General features: G+C 50.4%; 1 protein-coding gene across 4 annotated transcripts in view; it reads left to right on the top strand.

Moving 5' to 3' along the window:
- Positions 1-26395, top strand: part of LOC119462597 (solute carrier family 41 member 1) — a 540896-nt gene that overhangs the window by 386617 nt on the left and 127884 nt on the right. The window contains exon 8 of one of the 4 annotated variants that reach the window (XM_049672772.1): positions 13925-14073. The exons of the other annotated variants lie outside the window; for them this stretch is intronic. Coding sequence (XP_049528729.1) covers positions 13925-14073 — 149 coding nt within the window. The remainder of the gene's footprint in view (positions 1-13924; positions 14074-26395) is intronic. 4 annotated transcript variants of the gene reach the window in all.

The raw sequence follows: 26395 nt of genomic DNA, 5'->3' as shown, positions 1-26395 counted from the left end.
GCGAATGCCATTTTGTTTACCCGTGTAGACTGGGAACGCAAGACCGCAATGACATTTGGTATGAATGTTATTTACTGCAAATGACATTGCATGTGCCGTGAGACAGGGGGTATAAGTGCATACGAGCAATAAATATTTATTTTCATTCCTCAAAATGCATATGCGCTTGATGGCGGAGAGCTGTTCTCCCGGCGCATGCATAGCCATGTTCCCCAGTGAATTTAAAGAAGCTCGATGTATTAATACGGTTACACTGCATGAATTTATAAGAAGCCTAGTTGAACCATTTACGCGTCCTCTACAATTAGGCGACTTGTTCTTTAAGCACGGTGAGGTAAGAAGCGCGCCCGACCCCATCTTGCAGCGTTGTGCGCGCTGCACAGATCAGCTGGGAACAGCTGAGCAGGGTTAAAGTCCCTATATAAGAAAAGTACCGCCATCCATTGATCAACGCCGCTTCTCTCTCTCCTGTATCTCCAATTGGACGATGATAGCGCGCGCTTTCACTTCTCTATATTTTGTTTTTTTCCCCTCAGAGCCATGTTTAAAGTCCTCTGCGCAGCCGCAGTCGCTGGCGGCGGCGCACTCCCCGCCTGAAAGCTTCAACGTGGACTTTCTCGGTGCGCCACCATCGACTTGCTTTCGCAAGCAATAAGTAAAGAAAAAAAACAAGCGCTTTAGGAGAGGAGGCGGCAGAGGAAAGAGTAGATGGCGGTACTTTTCTTTTATAGGAACTTTAAGCAGTGTGAGGCCGCAGCGCCCCCCACCAAGCCCCGATGCGTAAGAAGCGAGCCCGCGCGCCCCAGTCGAGCCCGGCCGTGGTTCTGCTCCCGGAGCAATCTTGAAAGCGACGGGGCGCGCACCGTATCTCCAGATGGCCCGGACATGCGCTGTGCTTTCGCCACTCTGTTTCCGTTGAACCTTCGCTCGCTACAGCGGCTGCGCTTGTTCGCGCCAGCGTTTTGGCATCGAGTGTGATCTATTCATGTTTGCTTGTGCGCGCTGACACGGCGCTTGCTAATTCAGTAAGTAAGCGAATGTGTCCAAGTTTATGCAGCCGATAAAACTATACTATCCCTACTCCGTCTACTAATTTGCTATCGCAATTGATGCTTCGCCTTTCGGGCTTCGAGGAACTTTCCGAGATGCTCTTCATGATCTCCCCTTATTTTCGAGTATACAATTATGCCGTCCACATACACATTACAGAATTTTCCGATAAATTTCTTTAGTACATCGTTCATCATCTTTTGAAACCATGATCCGGAGTTTTTCCATCCAGACGGCAGCCTATATAATGGGGTAACAAATGCTCTAAATTTCTTGGTATCCTCTCTTAGTCGTACCTGCCATAGGTCAATGCGGGAAAACCATTCACATCCTCCTGTCTCGTCAATTACTTCATCAATTCTCGGCATTGGATATTGGAAGAGATCTGTTAGCTTGTTTACTAGTCTATAATCTGTGCAGAGGCGAAATGACCCATCTTCTTTTGGAACAATCGTAATAGGCGAGGCAAAACACCAAGTAGAAGGCCTGATTATTCCCGTCTCCAGCATTCCCTGAAGCTCCTGCTTTAACCATACCATTTTTTGATGGATGAGGCTATATGACTTTCTCTTTACTATAGTGCTGTCGCGTAAGAGGAAAGGCACCTCAAGGACTGTTGTGGCTTCTGGATAAGAGCCAATGCACAAAAGCTCTGAAAACTTCAAAGGTCTGCGGAAGACAGTTTACGATCAGTATTTTGGGCGATATCAAGTTGATTACATGTTCTTTCTATGCTGACCAAATCATTCCAGAGGATATTAATCTTCATGCGTTTCATATCAGCACTTGATAAGATTAAATCAAAACTGACTTTGGGCATCACCGATGCTTGAACCTTTAATTTTTCACCTTCAAACTCCAGATAAGCTGACGTCCAACTATTATATTCTCGGCAAGAATGGAGGAGGATTCGAACCTACGATCTGCAGATTACAAGCCCTGTGTTTTACCTCTGCTCCACGCCACCACTCTGCTATTCACTGCATGCTTAGAAGAAGTATTCAAGCTCTTAGACTGGGAAGGCTGAGGAGTGGGAATCAACAGCGAATATCTCAGGAACCTTCGGTTTGCAGATTACATTGTCCTATTCAACAACAATGGCGACGAATTACAACAAATAATTGAGGACCTTAACTGAGAAAGTGTAAGAGTGAGGTTGAAGATGAATGTGCAGAAGACAAAAGATAATGTTCAATAGCCTGGCAAGGGAACAAGAATTCAGAATCGCAAGTTAGCCTGTGGAGTCTGTAAAGGAGTACGTTTATCAAGGTCAATTACTCACAGGGACTCTGATCATAAAAAGGAAATTTACAGAAGAATAAAATTGGGTTGGAGTGCATACGGCAGACATTGCCAAATCCTGACTGGGAGCTTATCACTGTCGTTGAATAGTGTACAAACATTGCATTCTACTGGTGCTAACATATGGGGCAGAAACATTGAGGTTAACAAAGAAGCTCGAGAACAAGTTAAGGACCGCAAAAAAGGGCGATGGAACGAAAACTGTTAGGCCTAACGTTGAGAAACAGGAAGAGAGCGATGTGGATCAGAGAGCAAACGGGGATAGCCGATATTGCCATTACTTCATTAAGAATTGACATTAAGAGAAAGAAAGGGAGCTGGGCAGGCCATGTAATGCGTAAGATGGATAACCGGTGGACCATTAGAGTTACAGAATGTATACCAAGACAAGGGAAGCACAGTCGAGGACGGCAGAAAACTAGGTGGGGTGATGAAGTTAGGAAATTTGCAGGCGCATGTTGGAATCAGCTAGCGCAAGACAGGGGTAATTGGAGATCGCAAGGAGAGGCATTCGTCTTGCAGTGGACATAAATATAGGCTGATGATGAATATTATTGACTATATTGAGCGTCTTCGGCATGTCTGTAAAAGCGCAAAGACACCGGCGTCTTGTTTTCGCTCGGCGCGATAGCCAGGTAGTGCGTTTGCTGCGCCATGTCCACCCCATCGTCATAGACTAGCCGCTAGCGTATGAGTCACAGCGTTCATAGTCGCGGTACACATCAATGCATAATCAGGATCCTGGAAGATGTGGTTAAGCGAGCGTCCATCCCATAGCAAGTCCCAAGGGCAAACGCTGATAACAGCGCTAGCGCGATCACGAGGCGCACAACGACTGTATCGCGACACTTGTGAAAGAGGCATCGGCGAGGGGTATAACAATGTGCCATCCATCATCCGTTTTGACTTCTACCTGGAGGATGGCGCGCGTACGTGGTTTCAGAACCGCGAGGAGCAACTGACGTCGTGGTGCGAGTTTTGTCGTCAGCTCTTGGAGACCTGCACCAGTGCTGATCGCCACGAACGAGCGGAACAAGCGATTCAGGCCCGCGTCCAGTTGCCAAACGAAACTGACCACGTACGTCGAAGACATGACGCGCCTCTTTCGACGAGTGGATCCAAGAATGACGGAGGAGAAGTTACGTCATCTGATGCGCGGGGTCAAGGAGCAACTCTTCGCTGGCCTCGTACGGAACCCTGCGAAGATGGTCGCGGAGTTCTTGTCCGAGGCCGTGACCATGGAGAAGATGCTTCTGCATCGCTCCAATTGTATGAGCGGCAAGCGAACAGCATGTCTGCTGCTGACATTTTCACGGCCATAGGAAGCAACGGCGACTCTCTGCGAGAACTCATCCGCTCTGTAGTGCGTGAAGACTTGCAAAAGGCCACCGTAACACCGCAACCTACGGTAAGCTCCATAGCGAGCATTATCAAGGACGAACTGCACCAGGCGCTTCGTGACACCTTGCCTCCTGCTAACGCTGCGGCAGTACCTCCTGAATACCCCCGTGCGACCTGCGCGGAAGCCCTGAAGCGCCCTGCTTCCTCTCCACCGCTATTCGTTCGTGCTCCTCCTACGGTGTCAGTTCAGTCGGTGCAGCCGATACCGTACTACGACGCTGGGTACACGCCGCCGCCCGTTGTTCATGCCGCTCCATTTGCCCATCGTAAGGAGCAAGCGGTTCACCACGTCAACCATAGACGCCCGCCCCCTCGGAAGTCGTATGTTTGGCGCACACCCGATCATCGGCCTCTGTGCTTCCACTGCGGTGAAGCTGACCACTTGTACCGCCAGTGCCCATACCGGCGCCTTGGGATTCACGGCTTTTCCGCATACTCTCCGCCGCCCCGATACGGCCAGCGACCCGGGGACATTTAGGAATACCTGTCCCAGCAGCGCTTGCCACCGCCTGCCAGGCGGCAGTCGCGTTCGCCGTCTCCGAGACGATTTTCAGCTCCGCCCAAGCGGTATTCTCCCGAGCAGTCGACCAGTCCCCGCCGGGAAAACTGAGGCGATCTTTGGGGGCGAGGTCGCTGACAGTCGAAGCGCTGAAGACCTCCGACGGACGCAGTTACGGAAAGATACCGATCCGACATCACCTGCAGCTGAACGGGACGACCGGCTTTCGCTCGATATACCAGTTACTGTTGACGGTTATGCCGTTACTGCTTTAGTGGACACCGGCGCAGACTACACGATACTAAGCGGGAAAACAGCAACGCAGCAGAAGAAAGTGATCACGCCCAGGAATAACTCGCAGATTCGGACGGCTGGCGGCCACGTCGTTACTCCACTGGGCGCCTGCACGACTAGAGTTGAGATTCAAGGATCTACATTCGTAGCGAGCTGCCTTGTCTTACGCGAATGCTCCCACGACGTTATTCTTGGGGTTGACATCCTGCAGGAGTACGGCGCGATTATCGATCTGCAAGAGTGTCGTATCACTTTCTCTGCCGAACGAGCAATCGACGTGCAAGACGGCGAACGGCGCGACGACGTACTTCGTGTTTCTGCAGACAGTGTAAACCCCGTTTCACATGGTGCGATTTTGCAGTGAGTTTCTCGCAGCTGCGATTTCCGCAGATTAGAAATTCGCAATGCCGTTTCACATGGATCTACGGCAGCTGCGTTTTTCGCATACTCGTTGAGCATTCTGACTGGCGATGACGTATGAGCGAGCTGCCTCCTATTGGTCGCCTGTTTCCACCGCTACAGTGGCTACCACCGCATCTGCGTTTTCGCAGAGAAGTTCAGCATGCCGAACATCGAAAAATCGCACGCACGAAGGGTCCGGCGGCCTATTTGCCGCAGCTGCGAATTCGCAAGTGTGAATTCGAAGACAAAATCGCACAATGTGAAACGGGCTTAACGCTTCCTCCACGAGCCAGTGTCCTCGTCGACGTCACATGCTGTGGCTTACGCGATGGCGAAGCGGTGGCCGAAAGTAACTTGGAACACTTACTGAAGCAAGGTGTTTGTGTGGCTCGAAGTGTTATACAGATTTGTGCTGGTCATTCGCAATTGCTTGTTACCAACTTTAGCTGCGAGCACCGACACCTGTTCTGCGGCACTTCGTTAGCGTTTGCAGACGCAGTAGCAAACGTTAACAACTGTTTCACGTCCGAAGTAGTGGAGACAGCAGACATGTCTCTGGGGCATCTCGACATCAATTCTGAACTGTACACCGATAGCCAGACAGCATTGCGCAAGCTCTTGCTTGAATTCAGGACCTGCTTCGCACATTCTTCCAAGGTACGCCAGACTTCCGTCACTAAACACAGGATCATCACGTGCGAAGACGCACGCCCGATACACCAGCAGCCTTACCGCGTGTCGGCAAAAGAACGCGAAGCCATACGTACGCAAGTCCGGGAGATGCTCGATGATGGAGTCATGGAACCTTCTAACAGCCCGTGGTCGTCTCCGGTCGTTCTTGTCAGAAAGAAAGACGGCACGCTACGCTTCTGTGTCGACTACCGCAAGCTCAACAACGTGACTAAAAGGGACGTGTACCCGCTTCCGCGTATCGGCGGCTTGTTAGATAGACGGGCGCAGAAAGGCTTAAGACGCACCACGTGGATGACTTCAGGTCGTGCGCGGCGCCGCTGTGATTGCGAAATACCGTCTGGCACGACCTCATTGTCCAGTGCGCCAATACGTCGGATGATCTTATATGGCCCGAAATAGCGACGTAAGAGTTTCTCGCTAAGTCCTCGTCGGCGTATCGGAGTCCAGACCCAAACACGGTCTCCGGGCTGGTACTCGACGTAGCGTCGTCGAAGATTGTAGAGTCGGCTGTCGGTTCTCTGCTGGTTCTTGATGCGCAGGCGGGCGAGCTGTCGACCTTCTTCGCCACGCTGCAAATAGGTGGCAACGTCGAGATTTTCTTCGTCGGAGACATCCGGTAGCATGGCGTCAAGCGTCGTTGCCGGTTTCCTTCCGTAGACCAGGTTGAATGGCGCCATGTGCGTCGTTTCTTGCATGGCCGTGTTGTATGCGAAGGTCACGTACGGAAGGATGGCATCCCACGTCTTGTGTTCGACGTCGACGTACATTGCCAGCATGTCGGCGATGGTCTTATTTAGGCGCTCGGTGAGGCCATTCGTCTGCGGGTGGTAGGCGGTGGTCCGGCGATGGCTTGTCTGGCTGTAGCGCAGGATGGCTTGAGTTAGTTCAGCCGTGAAGGCCGTACCTCTGTCGGTGATGAGGACTTCTGGGGCACCGTGGCGCAGGAGGATGTTCTCAACGAGCTACCTCGGCGGCACTGCCTTTGGGCAAGGCTTTTGTTTCGGCGTAACGGGTGAGGTAGTCCGTAGCTACGACGATCCATTTATTCCCGGACGTCGACGTCGGAAAAGGCCCCAGTAAGTCCATCCCGATCTGCTGGAACGGTCGGCGAGGTGGCTCGATCGGCTGTAGAAGTCCGGCTGGCCTTGTCGGCGGTTTTTTGCGTCGCTGACAGTCTCGGCATCTCCACGTAATGGGCGACGTCGGCAGAGAGGCGAGGCCAGTAGTATTTTTCTTGTATTCTAGCGAGCGTGCGGGAAAAACGGAGGTGTCCAGCCGTTGGGTCGTCATGGAGAGCTTGCAGAACCTCTGGACGCAATGCTGAGGGTACCACGAGGAGGTAGTTGGCTCGGAGGGGCAAGAAGTTCTTCTTTAGGAGAATGTCGTTTTGCAAGAAAAACGACGCCAATCTTCGCCTGAACACCTTCGGCACAATGACGGTCTTGCCTTCCAGGTAGTCTACAAGGCTCCTTAGTTCGGGGTCGGCTCGCTGTTGTTCGGCGAATTCATCGGCACTGATGGGTCCCAAGAAATTGTCGTCATCCTGGTCGTCTTGTGGCGGTGGTTCTACGGGGGCACGAGACAAGCAGTCGGCATCAGAGGGCTTTCGCCCGGACTTGTAAACGACTGTGATGTCGAACTGTGTTCGCCGCTATCGTTGTGCTTTGAGTGTAGCTTGCTTTTGTGGGCACAGGTTTGCCCAATAAACAACCAGTTTCGTCATACAGCGTTTTACGACTGTTTACCGTCACTACTACGTGACATCTGGTGCGAGAGGTACTGGGATCTACCCAGCACCTCCACCGGATGTCACCTAGTAGTGACGGTAAAGAAAACAGTCGTAAAACTGTGTATGACGAAACTGGTTGTTTATTGGGCGAACCTGTGCCCACAAAAGCAAGCTACACTCAAAGCACATAAACCCCCTATATAAAAAGTAGCGCCATCCACTTCCCTCCTCCTCCGTTCCACTATCGCGCTCGGCGCGACCAGCGCGATCGAGGCGCGATATCGACAGTGGCGCCGCCTGCGTCGGGCCTGCCGTGGCAGACGACAGCTACGCGCTACCAGAGGAAATCCGAGGAAAACTTCGATCGCGCCCTGCGGAGAAGTTTTTGAGGGGCGATTTTGCTTCGCCAGTCAGTAACTGGTCTTAATAATGCCGTTTCGGAAGTAGCAACGCAACGATGCGAGACGGCGCAAATATCAAGTGTGCAGCAAGCGTTTGCGCACGCCGGATGGTAAACAAAAAAGCTTTTTGCCCTCGCCTTGTCGGTTGCGGCAACTTAAGGCGCAGCAGCATGCCATCGCAACGAAGTTCTTGTCCCTAACACGTTTGATTCGTTTGTGCGTACAGCACTTTCGTCGCACAGGCCCGAGAATGGCAGTCGGAGCGCGCTGGAAAGAAAAAAAATATACAAAAGCGCAACGCGAGCTTCCACGTGACACGGATTGGCCAATGGGGGAGCGGAGGAGGCTGGGGCGACAGGAGGCGGCAAGGAGGAAACGCCGGGGTGAGCGCGGTGGCGGCAAGATCTAAGAATGGCGCTACTTTTTATATATAGGTGCTTTAAAAGCACAACGATAGCGGCGAACACATTCGGCGATCGTCGAAAATCTGATCAGCGGCGAGACGCGTCGGCTTTTATACCTGAGTCATCGAAGGTTCCAGATTAATCCCTGATGCCCGCGTGTCTTCCAGAAAGTTCTAGACAATTTACGTCTGTCACACAATCAGATAACATAAGCGTCGGTGAAAACAGGCAACGAAAAGAAGCATCGATAACGTTCTAGAAACTTCCGATACAGGCGCGTCCTGCGCCGAGCGATAACGTTTAACATTTGTTAGCCGTTGGAAAGCGGCCACCGGTGAAAGATAAACATGTATACGTGTCAATACGGCGCGCCCAGTACTTTTCTTCTCTCGATTTAAAAAGCGGGTAGTGGCAAATCGAGGTAGACGAACGCGACCGCGAGAAAACAGTCTTTGTGACTCCAGATGGGCTCTATGAATTTCGAGTGCTTCCTTTTGGCTTGTGTTCAGCCCCGGCTACTTTCCAGCGATTGATGGACACTGTCCTTACTGGACTGAAGTGGCAGGCCTGTCTTATGTACCTGGATGATGTGGTCATCTTCTCTGAAACGTTCGAGCAGCATCTTCACCACCTACGGAGTGTGCTAGAAGCCATCTGATCGGCAGACCTCACACTTAAGCCCGAAAAGTGCCACGTTGGTTACGAAGAGCTCACGTTCCTCGGGCATGTAGTAAGCGCCAAAGGGGTCCGACCCGATCCAGACAAGCTTTCCGCTGTGGCCGCGTTTCCAGCTCCTGCCAATAAGAAGGCCGTCCGGCGCTTCCTGGGTTTGTGCGCCTACTATCGCCGGTTTATTAAAGGCTTCTCGAAGATAGCGGAACCCCTGACTCGCCTTACAAGGAACGATACGCCATTTGTGTGGCATAATGAGCAACAGGCGGCTTGTGCTGAATTACGACAGCGCCAGCAGTCAGCACCCGTTCTTGCATATTTTGATACTGATACTGAGGTGCATACCGACGCCAGTAGCATTGGCCTTGGCGCAGTGCTCGTCCAGCTCCAATATGGAGTGGAAAGAGTTATAGCGTATGCCAGCCGCTCCCTGTCCCGTGCCGAGGCGAATTATTCGACTACGGAGAAAGAGTGCCTCGCGGTCGTGTGGGTGATAATCAAGTTTCGACCCTATCTCTATGGTCGTCCCTTCAAAGTAGTGACGGACCACCATGCCCTCTGTTGGTTGGCAAGCATGCGCGACCCTTCAGGACGACTGGCACGGTGGAGCTTACGGCTACAGGAATTTGACATCACCATCGTTTATAAGTCTGGCCGTAAGCATGAAGACGCTGACACGCTGTCCCGCGCACCCATTGATCCTGCCAGTCAGGAAACAAAGGATGATGACGGTTTCCTGGGCGTCATTAGTTCGTCGGACTTGAGCAGACGGCAGCGTGACGACGCTGAGATTCGACCGATCATCGATCATTTAGAGGGCCGCGACACAACCATACCACGCCTTCTGTCTGCGAGACAACGTGCTCTATAAGAAGAATCCTCGTTCGACCAGCCGTGCTTACTTCCTGGTGGTTCCAAGGGACATGCGCGACGACGTCCTCTTCGCTTGCCATGACGAACCGACATCTGGTCATTTAGGCTTTTCACGAACACTCGCTAGAGTAAGCGAAATGTACTATTGGCCCGGGCTTTCGGCAAGCATCAAACAGTAGGTTAAAGCCTGTCGTGAATGCCAGCGCCGCAAATCACCATCCGTTAAACCGGCTGGCTTACTCCAGCCAATTGAAACACCTCACACGCCTTTCGACCAAGTCGGCATGGACATTCTCGGACCGTTTCCTCTGTCTGCCGACGGCAACAAATGGGTGATCGTCGGGACGGATTACTTAACACGCTATGCTGAAACGCAGGCGATCCCACGAGCCACGGCCTCAGAGGTAGCGCAATTCCTCATGCGCCACATCGTCTTGCGTCACGGTGCTCCCTCCACTGTAATAACAGACAGAGGGACAGCATTCACAGCGCAGCTTATGGACGAAGTTTTTGAATTAAGCAACACCAGGCATCGCAAGACGACCGCGTACCATCCGCAGACCAACGGACTTACCGAGCGACTGAATAAGACGGTCACAGACATGCTCGCACTGTACATCGACGTCCAACACAAAACATGGGATCGGATCTTGCCTTACGTGACCTTCGCGTATAACACCGCCGTTCAAGAGACGACGCGCTTCACGCCCTTTCGCCTTCTCAACGGTCGCGAAGTCCAGACGGTGCTGGGCGCTATGCTGCCGTGTCAAGACGCTCACCTATTGACAACTGACGCCGAGGAATTTTCAGAGCGTGCTGAGGAAGCTCGGCAGCTCGCGCGGCTGCATATCGACCAGCAGCAGCAGGCAGACGCACGACGCTACAACATCCGCCACAGGGACGTGTCCTACAACCCCGGGGACCAAGTTTGGGTGTGGACCCCCGTTCGTCGTCGTGGCCTCAGTGAAAAGCTGCTCAGCCGGTATTTCGGTCCGTATAGAGTGCTCCGCCGCGTCAGTGACGTAAACTACGAAGTTGTTCCGGACACAACATCGCAGACACGGAGTAGGACACAAAGACAACCGAGCTCAGACATAGTTCATGTTGTGCGCATGAAGCCGTACAGTGCGCGTCTGTAACTTTTGTTTTGTTTTCGTTTTTTTTTCTCTCATTCCCTTCTTTGTTTCTACTTTTCATTTATCTTCGGGAGCTTGTTTCTTCGTTCATTGACTTTGTCGGCGTGGCGTTTACTTTTTTTGTGTACTTTCGCTTTGCCTGCCTTCTTCGTTATCTTCTACGCCTATTTCTTTTTAGCATCGAGGCGATGCTTTTGTTCGGAAGGAGGGATATTGCCACCTGTAGGTAGTGGGTCCAACCCAAGAGAATAAAGAACACCGTGCGCCCTTTGTTCCCTGCTAGAGCCAGCCCCGACGGTCGCGTCTTCCAAGAGCCAGCTGCTCTACGGTTATTAAACCTTCAGGACTACTTCTCGAGGCTCGTGACAATATTATGCGCTCGCCTGAGTCAGTGGCGAAATCCAAAGCCATTAACCCTTTGTTTGGCGTGGGCCAGCGTATAACGTGTACGTTCACCACAACGCAGCCCGTTTCGTCAGCGTCGCCCAGACGGCGACAGTGCTCGACACCGACGGTGGCGGGCAGACAAGCGTCCCAAATCGGGAGTGGGCATCCTTTGGTGTTGCCCCGAGGCAGCCCCTTTCATCAGCGTCGCCCAGACGGCCACAGCGCCCGGCACCAGCCATGACGAGTTGACCGGATTGAGGCGAGAGGCCTACTTCGAGGAATTGCTACCGCGGGAGCGACAACGATCTCGGTTTTCCAGACGACCTCGCAGTGGCAGCAAATGCGAGGGCAAGGAGGCAACAGTAGAGGTGGAGTTCGTTGAACAATGCAACCCCTCTGATTGGCCGCATCAAGGTCAGCAGATTCCCCCGTCGAGTCTCCTAGGGAAGACGAAGGGATTAAAATTGGAGACCGGGGGTGCAGTAGTAGTGATGTTGACGTGACCCGATATGAACTGAGACGTTGAATATGCTCCTGATGGAGTTGGCTTCCCTACCAGGGGCCAGTGTACATAATGAAAATTAAACCAGTTTCCTATTTCCTACTACTGGATGTATTCATCGATGGGCATAGTGGATTCCTTCCCCAAACGCCAAGTCGAGCCGCAACACCTTCCACCCCCCTCGACAGGGATTTTTCGGCACGTGGATTTTGTTAGGCCGCTGCGGCGAGCAAAGCACCTCTCACCTTTTTATTAGACGCGAAGCTCGCTAACGCAACCGCCGCCGTTGTGCAAGCGAGCTAATCGCTTCCTGCCCACCCCCAATTTTGCCCCTTCAGAGAACAGAAGGTCGTTTGAATAAGCGGGGCCGATACTGGCCCTACCGTTGACCATATGGTCGCTACTGGCCACCATACCTGTGGCCAGTGCCGAAAGGTCTTTCTCTGCTCTACGCCGTTGAAGATGCGTTCTCAAATGAGCGAAGGGCGCTTAACTGGACTGGCATTGTTACATACTCATAGGGACATTGCCATTGACCTGACAAAAGTAATTCAGCGCTTCGCAACCGAAGATAGCGGACAACGGACGTTAGAGTTTGTTATGTCTTGCATAGGTTGGATCTTTGCAAGGTTAGTTGCCGAAAATGCCAACCCTATTACCCTAATGCTTTCATAACAAACCTGTGAACCTTGTTATCTCAAATGGACATCTTTGTTGTATAAATATTGTGTTGCCGTTTTATGTATTGCGTTTCGATTCTTCATCATTTTACCTTAGTCGCCGAACCTTCCCCCCACCTCACCCCAAGTTCAGCCGGGCGCAGGCTACCACCCTGCGTCTGCTACAAACAAATACGTACCCTTCACCCGCCCGCCTCCACCTTATATTCCCTGAAGTTTACAATCTGCCGGTGCTGTGGCACTCACCCGGCTACGCTTCCGCATATGCTGTGGGAGTGCCCAGCACAGTACACACACATTAACACCATGACCCTCTCGTCGAGGTTGCGTGAGGCTCTGCGGAGCTCCGCCCTCGACGACCAAACCTGGGCGACCCAGCACGCCCGTGAGGCGGCGGCGAGGCAAGCCCTCGACGTCCCCTCATGGGAGCCATCTTAAAGTGCCGCAATTAATGTGTATTCCTCCTCCTCGATTCTTCGGTTTCCGTTGGTTGGTTTCGCGTGTTCCGATGTAGATGTATGTCTATTTTTAACAGCGGAGCTGTTTAAGTCGGGCGTAATGCGTTTACTGAATCCAAAAATGTGCGCCAATCCTGGCGGTAGTGCAGAAAGGGTCCAAGCACAATGGCACATACCCCTGTGAACTAGCGAAGCTGAGCCTGGCTAAGTCTAGCTAAGCATGGTTGGGACTACTTAAGTTTAGCCAGTCATCAATAGGTAATTCATAGCCATTCAATAGCTAATCGATAAATAATCAATAAATTCCGGAAAATGCTGGGGATGACCTGGTATTCCTTATCCTAGCCCAAATACGTGGCCAATATCTTGCGATAGACAATGGATAGCCAAGCAATAGCTAATCGATAATCAATCAATAATAACTAAATTTTGGGAAATGCTGGGGATGACTTGGTAGTGCCGATAGGCTAGCCCGAATACGTGGACAATACCTTTCGATAGCCAATCGATTGCTTTAGTAGACGATATTGCAGCAGTTTTGCAACATATATGTATAATATTTTAATTTTGTTCTCCCAGAGCTTACTTGTTCGCCATGACTCATGAGTGTTCCCTATAGGCAAAGCTCGGCAGGGCTTTTAGGGTAAATGAAGAAATCGCCGCACTTTCCTGGTTAATGCTGCTTCTATAACTTTTCTAATTTCTCCTTCTGTTCATATTTGTAGCCGATATTATCCAGATTCCTGTATAAAATTTGTTTTAGTTATTAGTGCTATTACAAGGTTTGACCATGCCCACCAGCGTCAATAAATTCTTTTCGAACTGGTCACACGGTTGTGTTGTCTGCAAGATGTTGATGAAAAAGGCACTAAGGGATGCAACTGAGAACACATTATGGTTACAGACGTCTGGTTAGTGGCTTTGTATGCGAGACCATAGTACAACTGCAGTGACCGTGCCAGAGAACCGTTGTGTAGGTGTTTGTTGGACCTCACGTGATCGGAGCTTGTCACCGCGAACTGCGTTGTTGCACCCCCACAGATCGGCAAGCACGGGTGTCTCAGCTCCTGCTGCTGCTCTCCGTCCCGGGCCACGTGCTGTTCGTGCTGCTCATCTTCGCGATCAGCGACGCCCACGTCCGCCTCACCGTGGGGCTGGTGTTCACCTACCTGGTCGCCTCCTTCGTGCTGGTGCGTATGCGGGCCCGAATGAATCTTCATTTGCTACTTTAAAATGGACGAGGGTGACGAAAAAGCCGCCAAGAAGGCTGCTTGAAAAAACTCTCAGCCCCTTTTACAACATACGACACGAGGCAGGGCATAAAGAACAAGAATAAAAGTGACAATCAAGGCGTAAATAAAGGTGCGGCGAGGATAAACACCACATGAATGCTTAAATTTGTCAGTTGCGTACGTTTGACACGTCAATGTAAAAACTAAACAAGATGTCAACTTAAGACATTTAGTTATTGCACTCAAAATATAGACGTAAAGGAATTACTTGGTACCTACAAAATCCTACAATGATACCTACAATGGCGAGCCCCGAAGTGGCACTTCTTCAGGTTGAGTTGAAGGCTGGCGTTGCTAAGACACTGGAGAATCGTGCGCAGATGGGCGAGATGTGTAGCGAAATCGGGGGCGAGCACGACGACGTCATCTAGATAGCACAGACCATTTTATACCAAATAAAATGCTGTCCATCATTCGCTCGAATGTTGCAGGCGCATTGCAAAGTCCAAATGGCATGACTGCGAATTCGTACAGGCCATCCGGTGTGACGAACGCTGTCTTTGGACGATCACACTCGGCCATCGGGACTTGCCTAGTAACTATAACGCAAGTCGAGTGAAGAGAATTTGGCGCCTTGTAGACAATCGAGGGCATCGTCTATGCGGGGAAGAGGGTAAATATATTTTCTAGTAATTTTGTTGAGACGCCGGCAATCCATACAGAACCTAATGAAACCGTCTTTTTTAACAGCGGAGCTGTTTAAGCTCTTGGTTAGGCCGCGTTGTGCGAACAAAAACTGTGGGCCGATCCTGGAGGCAGTGCAGAAAGGGTCCAAGCGCATTGGCACATACCCCTGTGATTTAGCGAAACTGTTTAAGCTCAAGGGTGGTCCGTTGAGTGTACGCCGCAAAACCTCCACCTGGCGATTACGTCACCATGCATCGCCTAGCAACGCTTCACCCCAGCTGCGCCGACCACGCCGAGCCTCGCCACAGCTGCCGAACCTTGACGTCATCGCGCGCGCCACATCATTTCACCTTAGCTTTGCCGAGCCATGACGTCACCGCGCAGACAGGGAGCTAAGCCGTAACGTCACTGCGCCGACCCTCGGGATATATAGTTCCGCGTCGCCGCCGCGGTGACACCGAAGCCCCGCCGTCTCCGCGCCAAGCACATCACCGCGAAGATGGGGCGGCCGAAGCAGAGGAAGCGCGGCGCGAAAGCCGCCGCGCCGATACCCGAGAGCGAGTGGGCTGTTGTGTCTGGCGGTCCTTCGGGACAAAGGAGGCCTCATCGGCAGACGGGAAGCTATCAAGTGGTCTTCACGCTTGTCGGTCCTCGCGGCCGAGGAGTGTCACCTGGGACTGATGGATGAGCAGTTAGTCTCCAGGCTGCCTCATGCGTCGCTAAACGGCAACGTCGCCCTTTGGTGCGGTTTCGTGAATTACCAGCGACGCCCGAACTACGACGAGGCCCGGCGCCGACTGCGACAACCTGGAGCCCCTTTCGAGACAGCCACCGCCCTCCCTGGAAAAGGTGGCTTCCGCTAACTGACCGCTACGGAGAGGCGACTCTTGAAAGGGGACAGTGTGGCTCCCACGGGCAATCCCGTGGGAGCCACAGCAACGTTCGGTTCCCAAGGTATAAATAAGACCGTCGCCTAAATAAGACCATCGGCCAAAATAAGACCATCGCCGACATGCTAGCAATGTACGTCTACGTCGAACACAAGACGTGGGATGCCATCCTTCCGTACGTGACCTTCGCATACAACACGGCCATGCGAGAAATGACGCACATGGCGCCGTTCAACCTGGTCTACGGAAGGAAACCGGCAACGACGCTTGACGCCATGCTACCGGATGTCTCGGACGAAGAAAATCTCGACGTTGCCACCTATTTGCAGCGTGCCGAAGAAGGTCGACAGCTCGCCCGCCTGCGCATCAAGAACCAGCAGAGAACCGACAGCCGACACTACAATCTTCGACGACGCTACGTCGAGTACCAGCCCGGAGACCTTGTTTGGGTCTGGACTCCGATACGCCGACGAGGACTTAGCGAGAAACTCTTACGTCGCTATTTCGGACCATATAAGATCATCCGACGTATTGGCGCACTGGACTATGAGGTCGTGCCGGACGGTATTTAATTCGCAATCACAGCGGCGCCGCACACGACCTGAAGTCATCCACGTGGTGCGTCTTAAGCCTTTCTACGCCCGCTGACGAACTTAGATCCTTTGCTGCTTTGTTATTATTGTCCCTTTCTGTACGCGTGGTTTTGTTTTCGCTTTCGTGTTTGTAGCATCGGGACGATGCTTTTTAAGGGGGACACGTATACATGTTTATCTTCCACCGGTGGCCGCTTTCCACCGGCTAACAAATGTTAAACGTTATCGCTCGGCGCAGGACGCGCCTGTATCGGAAGTTTCTAGAACGTTATCGATGCTTCTTTCCGTTGCCTGTTTTCACCGACGCTTATGTTATCTGATTGTATGACCGACGCGAATTGTCTAGAACTTTCTGGAAGACACGCGGGCATCAGGGATTAATCTGGAACCTTCGATGACTCAGGTATAAAAGCCGACGCGTTTCGCCGCTGATCAGTTTTTCGACGATCGCCGACTGTGTTCGCCGCTATCGTTGTGCTTTGAGTGTAGCTTGCTTTTGTGGGCACAGGTTCGCCCAATAAACAACCAGTTTCGTCATGCACAGTTTTACGACTGTTTTCTTTACCGTCACTACTGCGTGACAATAGTATTGTTTGTCGCTGCAGTCTCTCGCGAGTTTTAACTCGACTCGGTTCTTGCTCGTTGAAGCACCGTCCACAGAAGCTCCATAGTTAGGATATTTGTGATATCGATTGGACATGCAGTTTTATGAAAATTATTCCCTTACACCCACACGTGCGCGCAATGACGTAAGGTGTGCCTATATAGAACGACACACAAGAAAGTAAACGTGGAGGAGAAAATTTATTCATTATATTCTTGTGACAGAGGGTGTATGGGGACAGAACTAGTCACGCGACTTTAAAAGGATGCAAAGCAAGTGTGGTGGCACACGTCCAAGTTTTGTAAAACGCAAAAAGAAAAACGCACACGTGTGCAAGGGAAATAGGACCAAGCGCTGCTCACAGCTGAGAAAATTTACCCGAATAATGGCTGTGGAGCAACCCCTAACTGTGGAATTGTGCGAAAGTAATAACGAAGCCCCAAACTTGTGTCAATGCTAACCGATAAGCAGAAAGCCGGATGGGCCAGCGCTTGCTAGCGCTGGGGCGGAGAAGTAGCAGACGACGCAGAGCACGCGCCGCCTAAATGAGTCTATGCGCATGCTCCGTGTTTCGAAATCTCGCCAGCAGTTAGCGCTCCGCGGACCGCTGGCCATGCGCTCGCGTATTCCCTCTAAGAGTGGACCGAGCTGTACATCGCCAAATACAGACAGTTCCACCTGAGCGTGAGCGCAGCCTATAACGGCGTCATGGCGTGATAAGAAATTCCACCCAAGGACCACATCATGTGAACACGAAGTCAACACAGCAAACTCATTGCTGTACAGTACGTCGCCAATAACGACTTTAGTCGTGCATGCTGCAACCGGATGGATTCGCGGTGCGGTACTGAGGGAAATTGCTGTAGGTGGTGTTGTCACTTTACGAAGAGAGCGGCAAAGTTTCCGACTAATTACGGATATAGTGGCACCAGTTTCGACGAGTGCAAGAGTTGGTACACCTTCAACAAGCACTTGCACAACATTGGCGGGGGACAAGCGAGGACTTACACAGGTCGACGATGGCGCAGCTCGTGCCTCCGGAGCTGCGGCAGTCCGTCTCAGCGGTGGGTCGGCGACGCATAGGTGACAAAGAACGGCTGCGTGGTGAGAGTGAGTGAAGGGAAGCGAAGTCAGCGTCATGTTGGGGGGTCTCGTGCGTACACTTGAGGTGGCGTGTCTTGGCAGTGTAGTGCTGGGGCCGGAAAGAATAGTCGCGGTATCTGATGACGACGGCATTGGGATGACATGACGATGATGGTGACTACGATGGCGTGACGACGACGATAATTGGATCCGAGAATCGTAATCCGTAATTGGAGATCGCAGGGAGAGGCCTTCGTCCTGCAGTGGATAGGCTAATGATCGGAGAATCGAACGACTGAGCTTGTATGGCAACGGTGGCCTCAGATGGCGTTACGATGACTGTATGACGAGAATCGGATGAGGGCCACGACGACAACGATGGTGTGAGATGGCTGTATGACGACAAGGGCGGGACGAAAATCGGATGACGGAATGACTGCATGACGACGCCGCAATGTCGACAGCGGCGCCGTAATCACAACTGAATGACGACAGTGGCGTCGATGGAACGGGCACAAAGCGTTGGTCTCGTGGAGGGCCTTATTAGTGGAAGCACCTCTCTCGCTGCCAACAGTGTGAAGCTGAGCAACGAGCTGAGAAAAGTTGACGCTTTCAAACGACACGTATTCACTGATGCTCTCATCGTCCTTTCGATAATTGCGATACTTCCTAATAGAAAACTTGAGCGCAGCTGTTTAGGCGTTTTCAATTCTCGATATATTGTGACAAAGAATTTGATTCTCAACGACAGGGTCCTCTCGGCGGCGGCGCTCGTTAAGCGGCAGATGAAGCATTTCCACCGGTTGCCTCACTCATTGTACAGAAAGAAAGCGGAGCGCATTCTTTAAAGGTGCATTCACACGACTGGTCGGACGAGGAATTTTCGCAAAGGATGGCGTATCACGTGACGCGCGCGTCAGCAAAACGTGCCGCCTTCGCCTAGTCTGGCCTCCTCCGTTCACGGCCCGGATTGAAAATGCTCGCCGGTATTTCCATCCGTCCGTTTGGCGGTCGTCTGACGTCAATTAAGCGTAGTCAGCATCAAATCTGTCAACACTGAACAGATTGGCGTGGCTACGGTGGCCTGTTGTCGGCTTGAAGCCACGTGTGTTGTTGTGCAGCAGTGACCGCACGTGCTTTTGCTGTGGTGCAGCGAGAAAGGCGAGTCATGGTTGCGCGCGCATTTCTATTTACTCAGACCGCGCAGCCTGCGTGACCTCAATATGAGTGAGGTGAACAAGAAAACGCTAAGTGACGAGGCAATCGTCATTTTTTTTTTTTTTTTTTGCTCTTGTTGAGAGATTCACAGCGCTATGGAATATAGAGCACGCCGCGCATGCAAACGCGCAGCTGCTAATACGCGTTGGAGTCGAGAGTAAGCACGCGGATTTCGCAAACGGTGCTCCGGCTGTGGGAATGCGACATAACTCGGCTGCGCCGGATTCAAGAGATCACGTGACTGTTTGGCCGCAGAGCAGGCGGGATTTTGCCCTCGCGTGTGTATCCATACACACGCGAGGGCGAAATCCCGCCTGCTCCGCGGCCAAACAGTCACATGATCTCTTGAATTATTAAGGTGGATACACACGCGAGGGCAAAATCCCGCCTGCTCTGCGGCCAAACAGTCACGTGATCTCTTGAATCCGGCGCAGCCGAGTTATGTCGCATTCCCACAGCCGGAGCACCGTTTGCTAAATCCGCGTGCTTACTCTCGACTCCAACGCTTATTAGCAGCTGCGCGTTTGCATGCGCGGCGTGCTCTATATTCCATAGCGCTGTGAATCTCTCAACAAGAGCAAAAAAAATGACGATTGCCTCGTCACTAGCGTTTTCTTGTGCACCTCACTCATGTCGACTTCACGCAGGCTGCGCGATCAGAGTAAATAGCAATGCGCGCGCAACCATGACTCGCCTTTCTCGCTGCACCACAGCAAAAGCACGTGCGGTCACTGCTGCACAACAACACACGTGGCTTCAAGCCGACAACACGCCACCGTAGCCACGCCAATCTGTCCAGTGTTGACAGATTTGATGCTGACTACGCTTAATTGACGTCAGACGACCGCCAAACGGACGGATGGAAATACCGGCGAGCATTTTCAATCCGGGCCGTGAACGGAGGAGGCAGGACTAGGCGAAGGCGGCACGTTTTGCTGACGCGCGCGTCACATGATACGCCATCCTTTGCGAAAATTCCTCGTCCGACCGGTCGTGTGAATGCAAGGTAGCGGCGGTGCAGGCGAAGTAGCGCATGCGCGGGAAGTCCGAAGCCCACGCTAGCGCTTTGTTTCCGCGCTCGCCGCATGCCTGGTCGCCGCCGGCATTCCGCTTTCCTCCTCACCCTCTCGCCATATTCTCCTCCGCTTTCCCTTCGCTCTCTCAGTCCCCCGCGGCGCTCCGTGCTCGCTTTTTCATCTTTTTGTTATGCTCGTTCGCTCGGTTACGCCGACGCATCTCGACGCTCAACGCAGTAACGGGAGCCTAAAATGAATGAAATAATGGCACCAGCATGTCACAATGTGGTCCTGCACCACGCAAAGATGCACCGGGCAGCATGTATACAGGGTGTCCCTGCAGCTATCACGCAGCACGATTAAAAACACCGCTTATCCACGAAGTGAATGATGATGAGTGGGCGAAGCAACGGCCGGGGGATCTTTCGGGCAAAACGCTGGAAGCGTTCTCCGGAAGCCGGAAGCTGGCTTCCGGTTCCAGCTTCCGGAAAACGCAGCGTGGCGTACATATACTATATATATATATCAGAATCAGTTTTTATTTTCCTCAAGGAAAAACGGACCCCAGACAAAAAGCTGCTCATTGAGCAGCTTGACGAGGCCTGGGGCCCTACAGGCAGCGGCAACAGTGGCAAATCAGTAGTGTTTGTCGTACACCCGTACGAGAAAAAAAAGCAATGTGAGAAAAGCAATAAAAGCAAACAGTAATATGACAACAGCAGCAACACAATAAAAATAAAAAGAAAGAAAGAGGAAAAAAAAAGAAACCGTTCGCACCAAGCTGCGAAAAAAACATGGTATATATATATACATACAGGTATGTATCCACACATGTATAAAAGAAAGGTCTGCACGCACACACACACACACAGACACACACACATATATATATATATATATATATATATATACATACATATACCTACATACACAGATATACACACGCACATGGCATATATATACACCACTCAAGTGCACACATGTATAGCTTCAGGTTAGATATTTTATGAAGAATGCCAAAGTGGGAAAGTGAAATTAGACAATTGCCTGCAAGTTCCTTCCAAATAAATCGACATGAAACGTACGCCGAATGTAATCTTCATCTTATGAATCTGCTATCAATTAGGCAATTGTGTTTAAAAAGTGTTCCATTAAAGCACGTCTATTTACTGCGGGGCCATCAATTAAGGTTGTATTTGCGTTCAGGGTGTAAGGGATTACATACTTTAACATTTGTTGACCGTAATTCGTTCGAGTTTTGGGAAGACACCACTTTTCTAATTGTCGAGTGTTGGCTGCCGGTACGCGTTCTTTGAGCGCTGACATTGCGATAAGGAAGTTAGTACGAAGCGTAGCTTTAGTAGTAAATAAAGAAACAATCATGTGCGGTAGCATCATAGTGACGGGAAGAGTGTTTAACCGAATAAAAAGCGGTTTAGAGTGTGCGCAGTACTCTTCGTCTGCAACGATACCAATCGCTTTCTTTTGCAGGATCACAATTCTGTTTATGTTAGTCTGTGATGCCGTGCCCCAAACAAGATGACAATAGGCAATGTGTGATTGAAATAATGAAACATATATGTGTTTTTAATGTGTACTGGAAGAATTCTACGACACAGGGGAAAGTGCTCCAACAGCTTTTGACAAACTTAGGGCTACGTAGTTAGTGTGCTCAGTCCATCGAAGGTGCTCATCAAATATAACACCCAGTGTTTTATGGTGGCTGACGACCTCAATAATATTATTGCCTAGGTTAATTGTTAGGTTCGTCCCTATGTGACGATTTATTGCGCGGAAAATAACAGCTTTTGACTTAGTTGTATTTATTTTGAGATTGTTTAGTTTGGACCAATTTAAGAGGCTGTTTTAAGGTATTGTTTGCTTTTGAAATTATTTCTGTATCCGAGTGACCAGAGATAAAAAGGGAAGCGTCGTCGGCATAAATTACAAAATCAGCGTCTGTCGAGATTGTTACCACGTCGTTTATGTAAACATTGAAAAGAAAAGGTCCTAATATACTGCCTTGAGGGACGCCGCATTTCAGATAACGTTTGGATGAAGAAAAAGTTGTCGCAGTTTCACCTGAAAGGCGAAGCATCAATTGCGATAGCAAACTTGTAGAGAGCTATACGGAGTAATGATATTAGCTTTATCAGCTGTATAAACTTGGACATGCAGCAGCATCGGCAACACGCATAACTGTTGTCGACGCCATCGGCGTTTTGCCCGCGTTCGCTCAAAATGCGTGCGGCGTTGGTGACTGTTGCCGGAGCCTCTGATATAAATAGGCACTTGGTGCCGCAGCTAAACGTCGCCTCCTTCCCTCCCCCTCCCCTCCCCCACGGCCTCTCGCGCGTCGGAAGAAGGCGCGTTTGCTCTACATATATGGTGATTGTAAAGGAGAAAAGAGACGCCTACTTCTGCAGCCCTTAAGCGAGCACGGCGCAGAACGCGCGTTTGTTCTCTGCCGTGCGTTCACTCCCCGTGAAAGACGCGCCCTCGCGTCCTTTCACTCGCACATACAGCGTTCGGCGCGCGGCGCCGATTTCATCTCCAAATGACGTCATACGGAAACCTCACGGCGACGGCGACGGCGACAGCGACGGCGACAGCGACGGCGACGGCGACGGCAGAAATCTGCTTTTGAGTGTCCATATAATTGCTATCGCAATAAAAACCGTCTATGTTCACTATTTGTTCACGGTCTTTAAGATATGAACTAAAAATTTGCAGTGTCCTTCCCTGACTCCGTACTTGCTTAACTTATCTAAGAGAATATTATGGTCTAGACAATCGAAAGCCTTACTAAAATCCAGAAAGATTCCTACTGTTAAGAGTTTGTTTTCAATATTCTCTAAAATAATTTCTTTTTGGACTAATAAAGCTGATTCTGTACAAAACCTTTACGGAATCCGAATTGAGATTGTGATATTAACTGATTAGCATCAAAGAAGTTCTGCAAACGTTTTAGCAAATTGTTTTCTAGTACTTTCGAAAAAAGGGGTAGAATATAGATGGGGCGATAATTACTCACGACGTTTTTCGAGCCTGACTTGAAAATGACTGTAACCTTGGCCAGTTTCATTCTCACAGGGAAAACACATGATTCTAGTGAAAGGTTAATGATATGACACAGAGGTAGTGCAAGAAAGTCAGCAACAAACTTTACTGGCTTAATTGTGAGGCCTTCTACATCAGAGCTGGAATTATTTCTTAAGGACATGAGAACGGTAAAACTTCTGAGGGATCTGTAGGGCTAAGAAACACAGAGCTGGTTGTTTTACTTGAAATAACAGAACACGCATCTTCGTTATATTTGCTGTTGCTTTGCTCGGTAAAGAAGTTATTAAAGCAATCGGCTAGTGGTACGCCTGATATTGGTGACCCGTCAATATCAATTCGCCAATGTCGTTCGATACGTTTTTATTTCTAATTACCTTATTTATTGCGCGCCAAATTAGCTTTGGATTATGCTGGCTTCCAGCGAAATTTCCGAGTAATAGTCACGCTTGGCTTTGCGCAAGTCGTTATTTAATTTATTCCTAAACTGCTTAAACTCAATGTAATCATTAGGATTTCTGGTTACCAAAAAACTGTGGTACAGGCGGTCTTTTTTTTAATCCTTCTTCAAAGACCAAGGTGAAACCCATGGTTTCTTAATTTTTTTTCTTTGATGATTGTCTCGTTATTAATGCGAAACTTAAGTCATAGAGCACGTTAAATTTATCTATGAACGCATTATAAGCCTCATCCACTGAACGATAGTTGAGGCATGGTCCATGGTGTCTCACTAATCAGTCGCCTGAATGATGTAGTTTGGTATCAGAATTGCCGAAAGGTTACCGGTCTGCTTCGAACTGGTACAGGTTGAGCATTTCTATTGTAATAAAAATAGGACAAGATCGCGTAGATCCAAGACAGTGACCCGAAGATTTTCAACGAACTATGTTAACAATAAACAAGTCAAGAATGCTCGATGAAGAGACCGTGATTCTCGTGGAGATGTACTGGTGTTGGTGAACACCATTGGATTCAATGATCGCAAAAATTCTGCTGAATCAGCGTTCACTTCGTGTTCATTAATATTAAAGTCACCGCCGAGCAATAGGTAATTATTTGTGAACAGTAATTAAGAAAAGCATTCAAAATTTGAAAATGGGTTATGGTTTCCACCAGGGGGCCTGTAAATTACAGCAAGATGTAAGTATTGTGTTGTAGCACGAGGCTGAGTACCGTTACTGGTGTATAACTGGAATTCTGTAATGATAGTACAGTTCAAAGAAGGCCTAACATAAATAGCTCTCCCCTCCGCGGGAAGGCCTATTTAGAAAAAAGGTGGCATACGATGGTAATTTGAGTAGTTCTGGCTTCATGCTGACAACCACGTTTCGGTGAATAACAAGCAATCAAAGGTCACCCTAGATTACCTAACAATCTTTCAATCTGATCGTGCTTATTTTTCATTGAACGAATATATATATATATTATATATATTATATAGTTCGGGCATTAATATCTCGAAACTGGTGTCATCCCGAGAATTCGTTTCAAGTGTATCCGCCTTGCGAACTCCCCGGCTACAATTTGTAAATTGCAATATGGGCCATCAGGTAATTAGTTAAAACGTAATTAGTGATTTTTTGGTAATTAGTTGATTATGCATTTCAATTTCTTGTGGAAGTAATGTCCGCCTCTTCGAGTAGACCAGTTCATTAACTAGAATTGATCTATCTGCCACAGGTAACCTTAAATAAATTTGGAAAGTGTTCGCTGAAACACCCTGTGTATCCCAGCGAAGAAGAGAGACGCTAGTGGATTCAGCGCTACTGGCTCTAAACACTAGTGGGTCGAGCGCTCTCGCTCAGCAACGGCTCTCGTGCTGGCAAGCTGTGACTGCCCTGCCCGTCGACGTTTCACTGCTCCGAGCTCTTCCAAATAAACACCTGTAGAATTGGTGGATGTGCTGGGTAACTTCCTCACGGACGAACGCCTTCATTTCTGCGAGCAAAGCTGTCTGGTCCGACATGGCAGCCAAACCAGCGAGGTGTTCGTCCGGCGGTAGAGATCGACGGGTCAGTGATCGCTGCCTGCGGAGTTCTTCGTAGCTCTGGCACAGTGTGATAATTTCGGCCACAGAGCGAGGACTTTTGGCCAGCAAGATATTATAGGCGTCCTCTTCTATGCCCTTCAGGATGTTGCGAATTCCATCAGACTCCGCCATGTCGAATCGATTTTCCTGCATAGGTCCAAGACATCTTCAATATAACTGGTGAATGTTTCTCCTGGCTGTTGAGCTCGTTCTCGCAAACGCTGCTCGGCACGCAGCTTGCGAACATCAGGGCGACCAAATACATCGGCGAGGGAAGTCTCAAATTTGGACCATGTCTGGAACTCTCCTTCATGGTTGTTATACCACAGGTTGACCACTCCAGCGAGGTAGAAGAGAACATGGCTGAGTTTGGCCGCTTCGTCCCACTTGTTATGGCGCTTACCCTGTCGCACGCCGTGAGCCATTCGTCCACGTCAGTGTCGTCCGCTCCAGTGCTGTCGAGGCGAGGCACCCCGGGACACGCAGTGGGTGCAGGAGGCGTCTTGGGGCATGGTAGGGTGCGGGACCGGAGTTCCAGGATTATTGTCAAATAAACACATTCGAATATATATATAATATATATATATATATATATATATACTGTACATGTGTACAGTGAGTGAGTGAGTGAGTGAAATAACTTTTATTACAGGTCCGGCGAGGACGCGAACTCGTCGCGCACCCGGCTAGTCCCACGTCGGGACCGGCAGGTCTAGCCCACCAGCCCGGTCGCGGGCACACCGGACAGCCAGGATTTGCTTGTCTAGAGCGGGGCTACGCAGAAGCGAGTCCCACTCATCCTTGCTGAACTTGGGGTATCTCGACCCGCACTCCCAGAGCATGTGTGCTAGAGTGGAGGTCTGCCCACAGGATGGGCAGGCGTCGTCGCGATATACGTCAGGGTAAACTTCGTGCAGAACGGCCAGACACGGATATGTGCCGGTCTGTAAAAGTCTAAGCGAAACAGCTTGCGCCCTATTCAATTGGGGTGAGGGGTGGAAAGACCCTTCTGGACATGTAGAAAAATTTTGTCACCTCGTTGTGAGTAGCGGGAGCATCCCTGTGGCCGTAGGGGGAGGGGTGTCGGCTCTCCTTACAGA

This window comes from Dermacentor silvarum, chromosome 8 (assembly GCF_013339745.2).
Source record: "Dermacentor silvarum isolate Dsil-2018 chromosome 8, BIME_Dsil_1.4, whole genome shotgun sequence".
Classification (NCBI taxonomy): Eukaryota; Metazoa; Arthropoda; class Arachnida; order Ixodida; family Ixodidae; genus Dermacentor; species Dermacentor silvarum.
The sequence above is the reverse complement of the archived record's forward strand: the minus strand, read 5'-3'. Positions and strand labels throughout refer to the sequence as shown.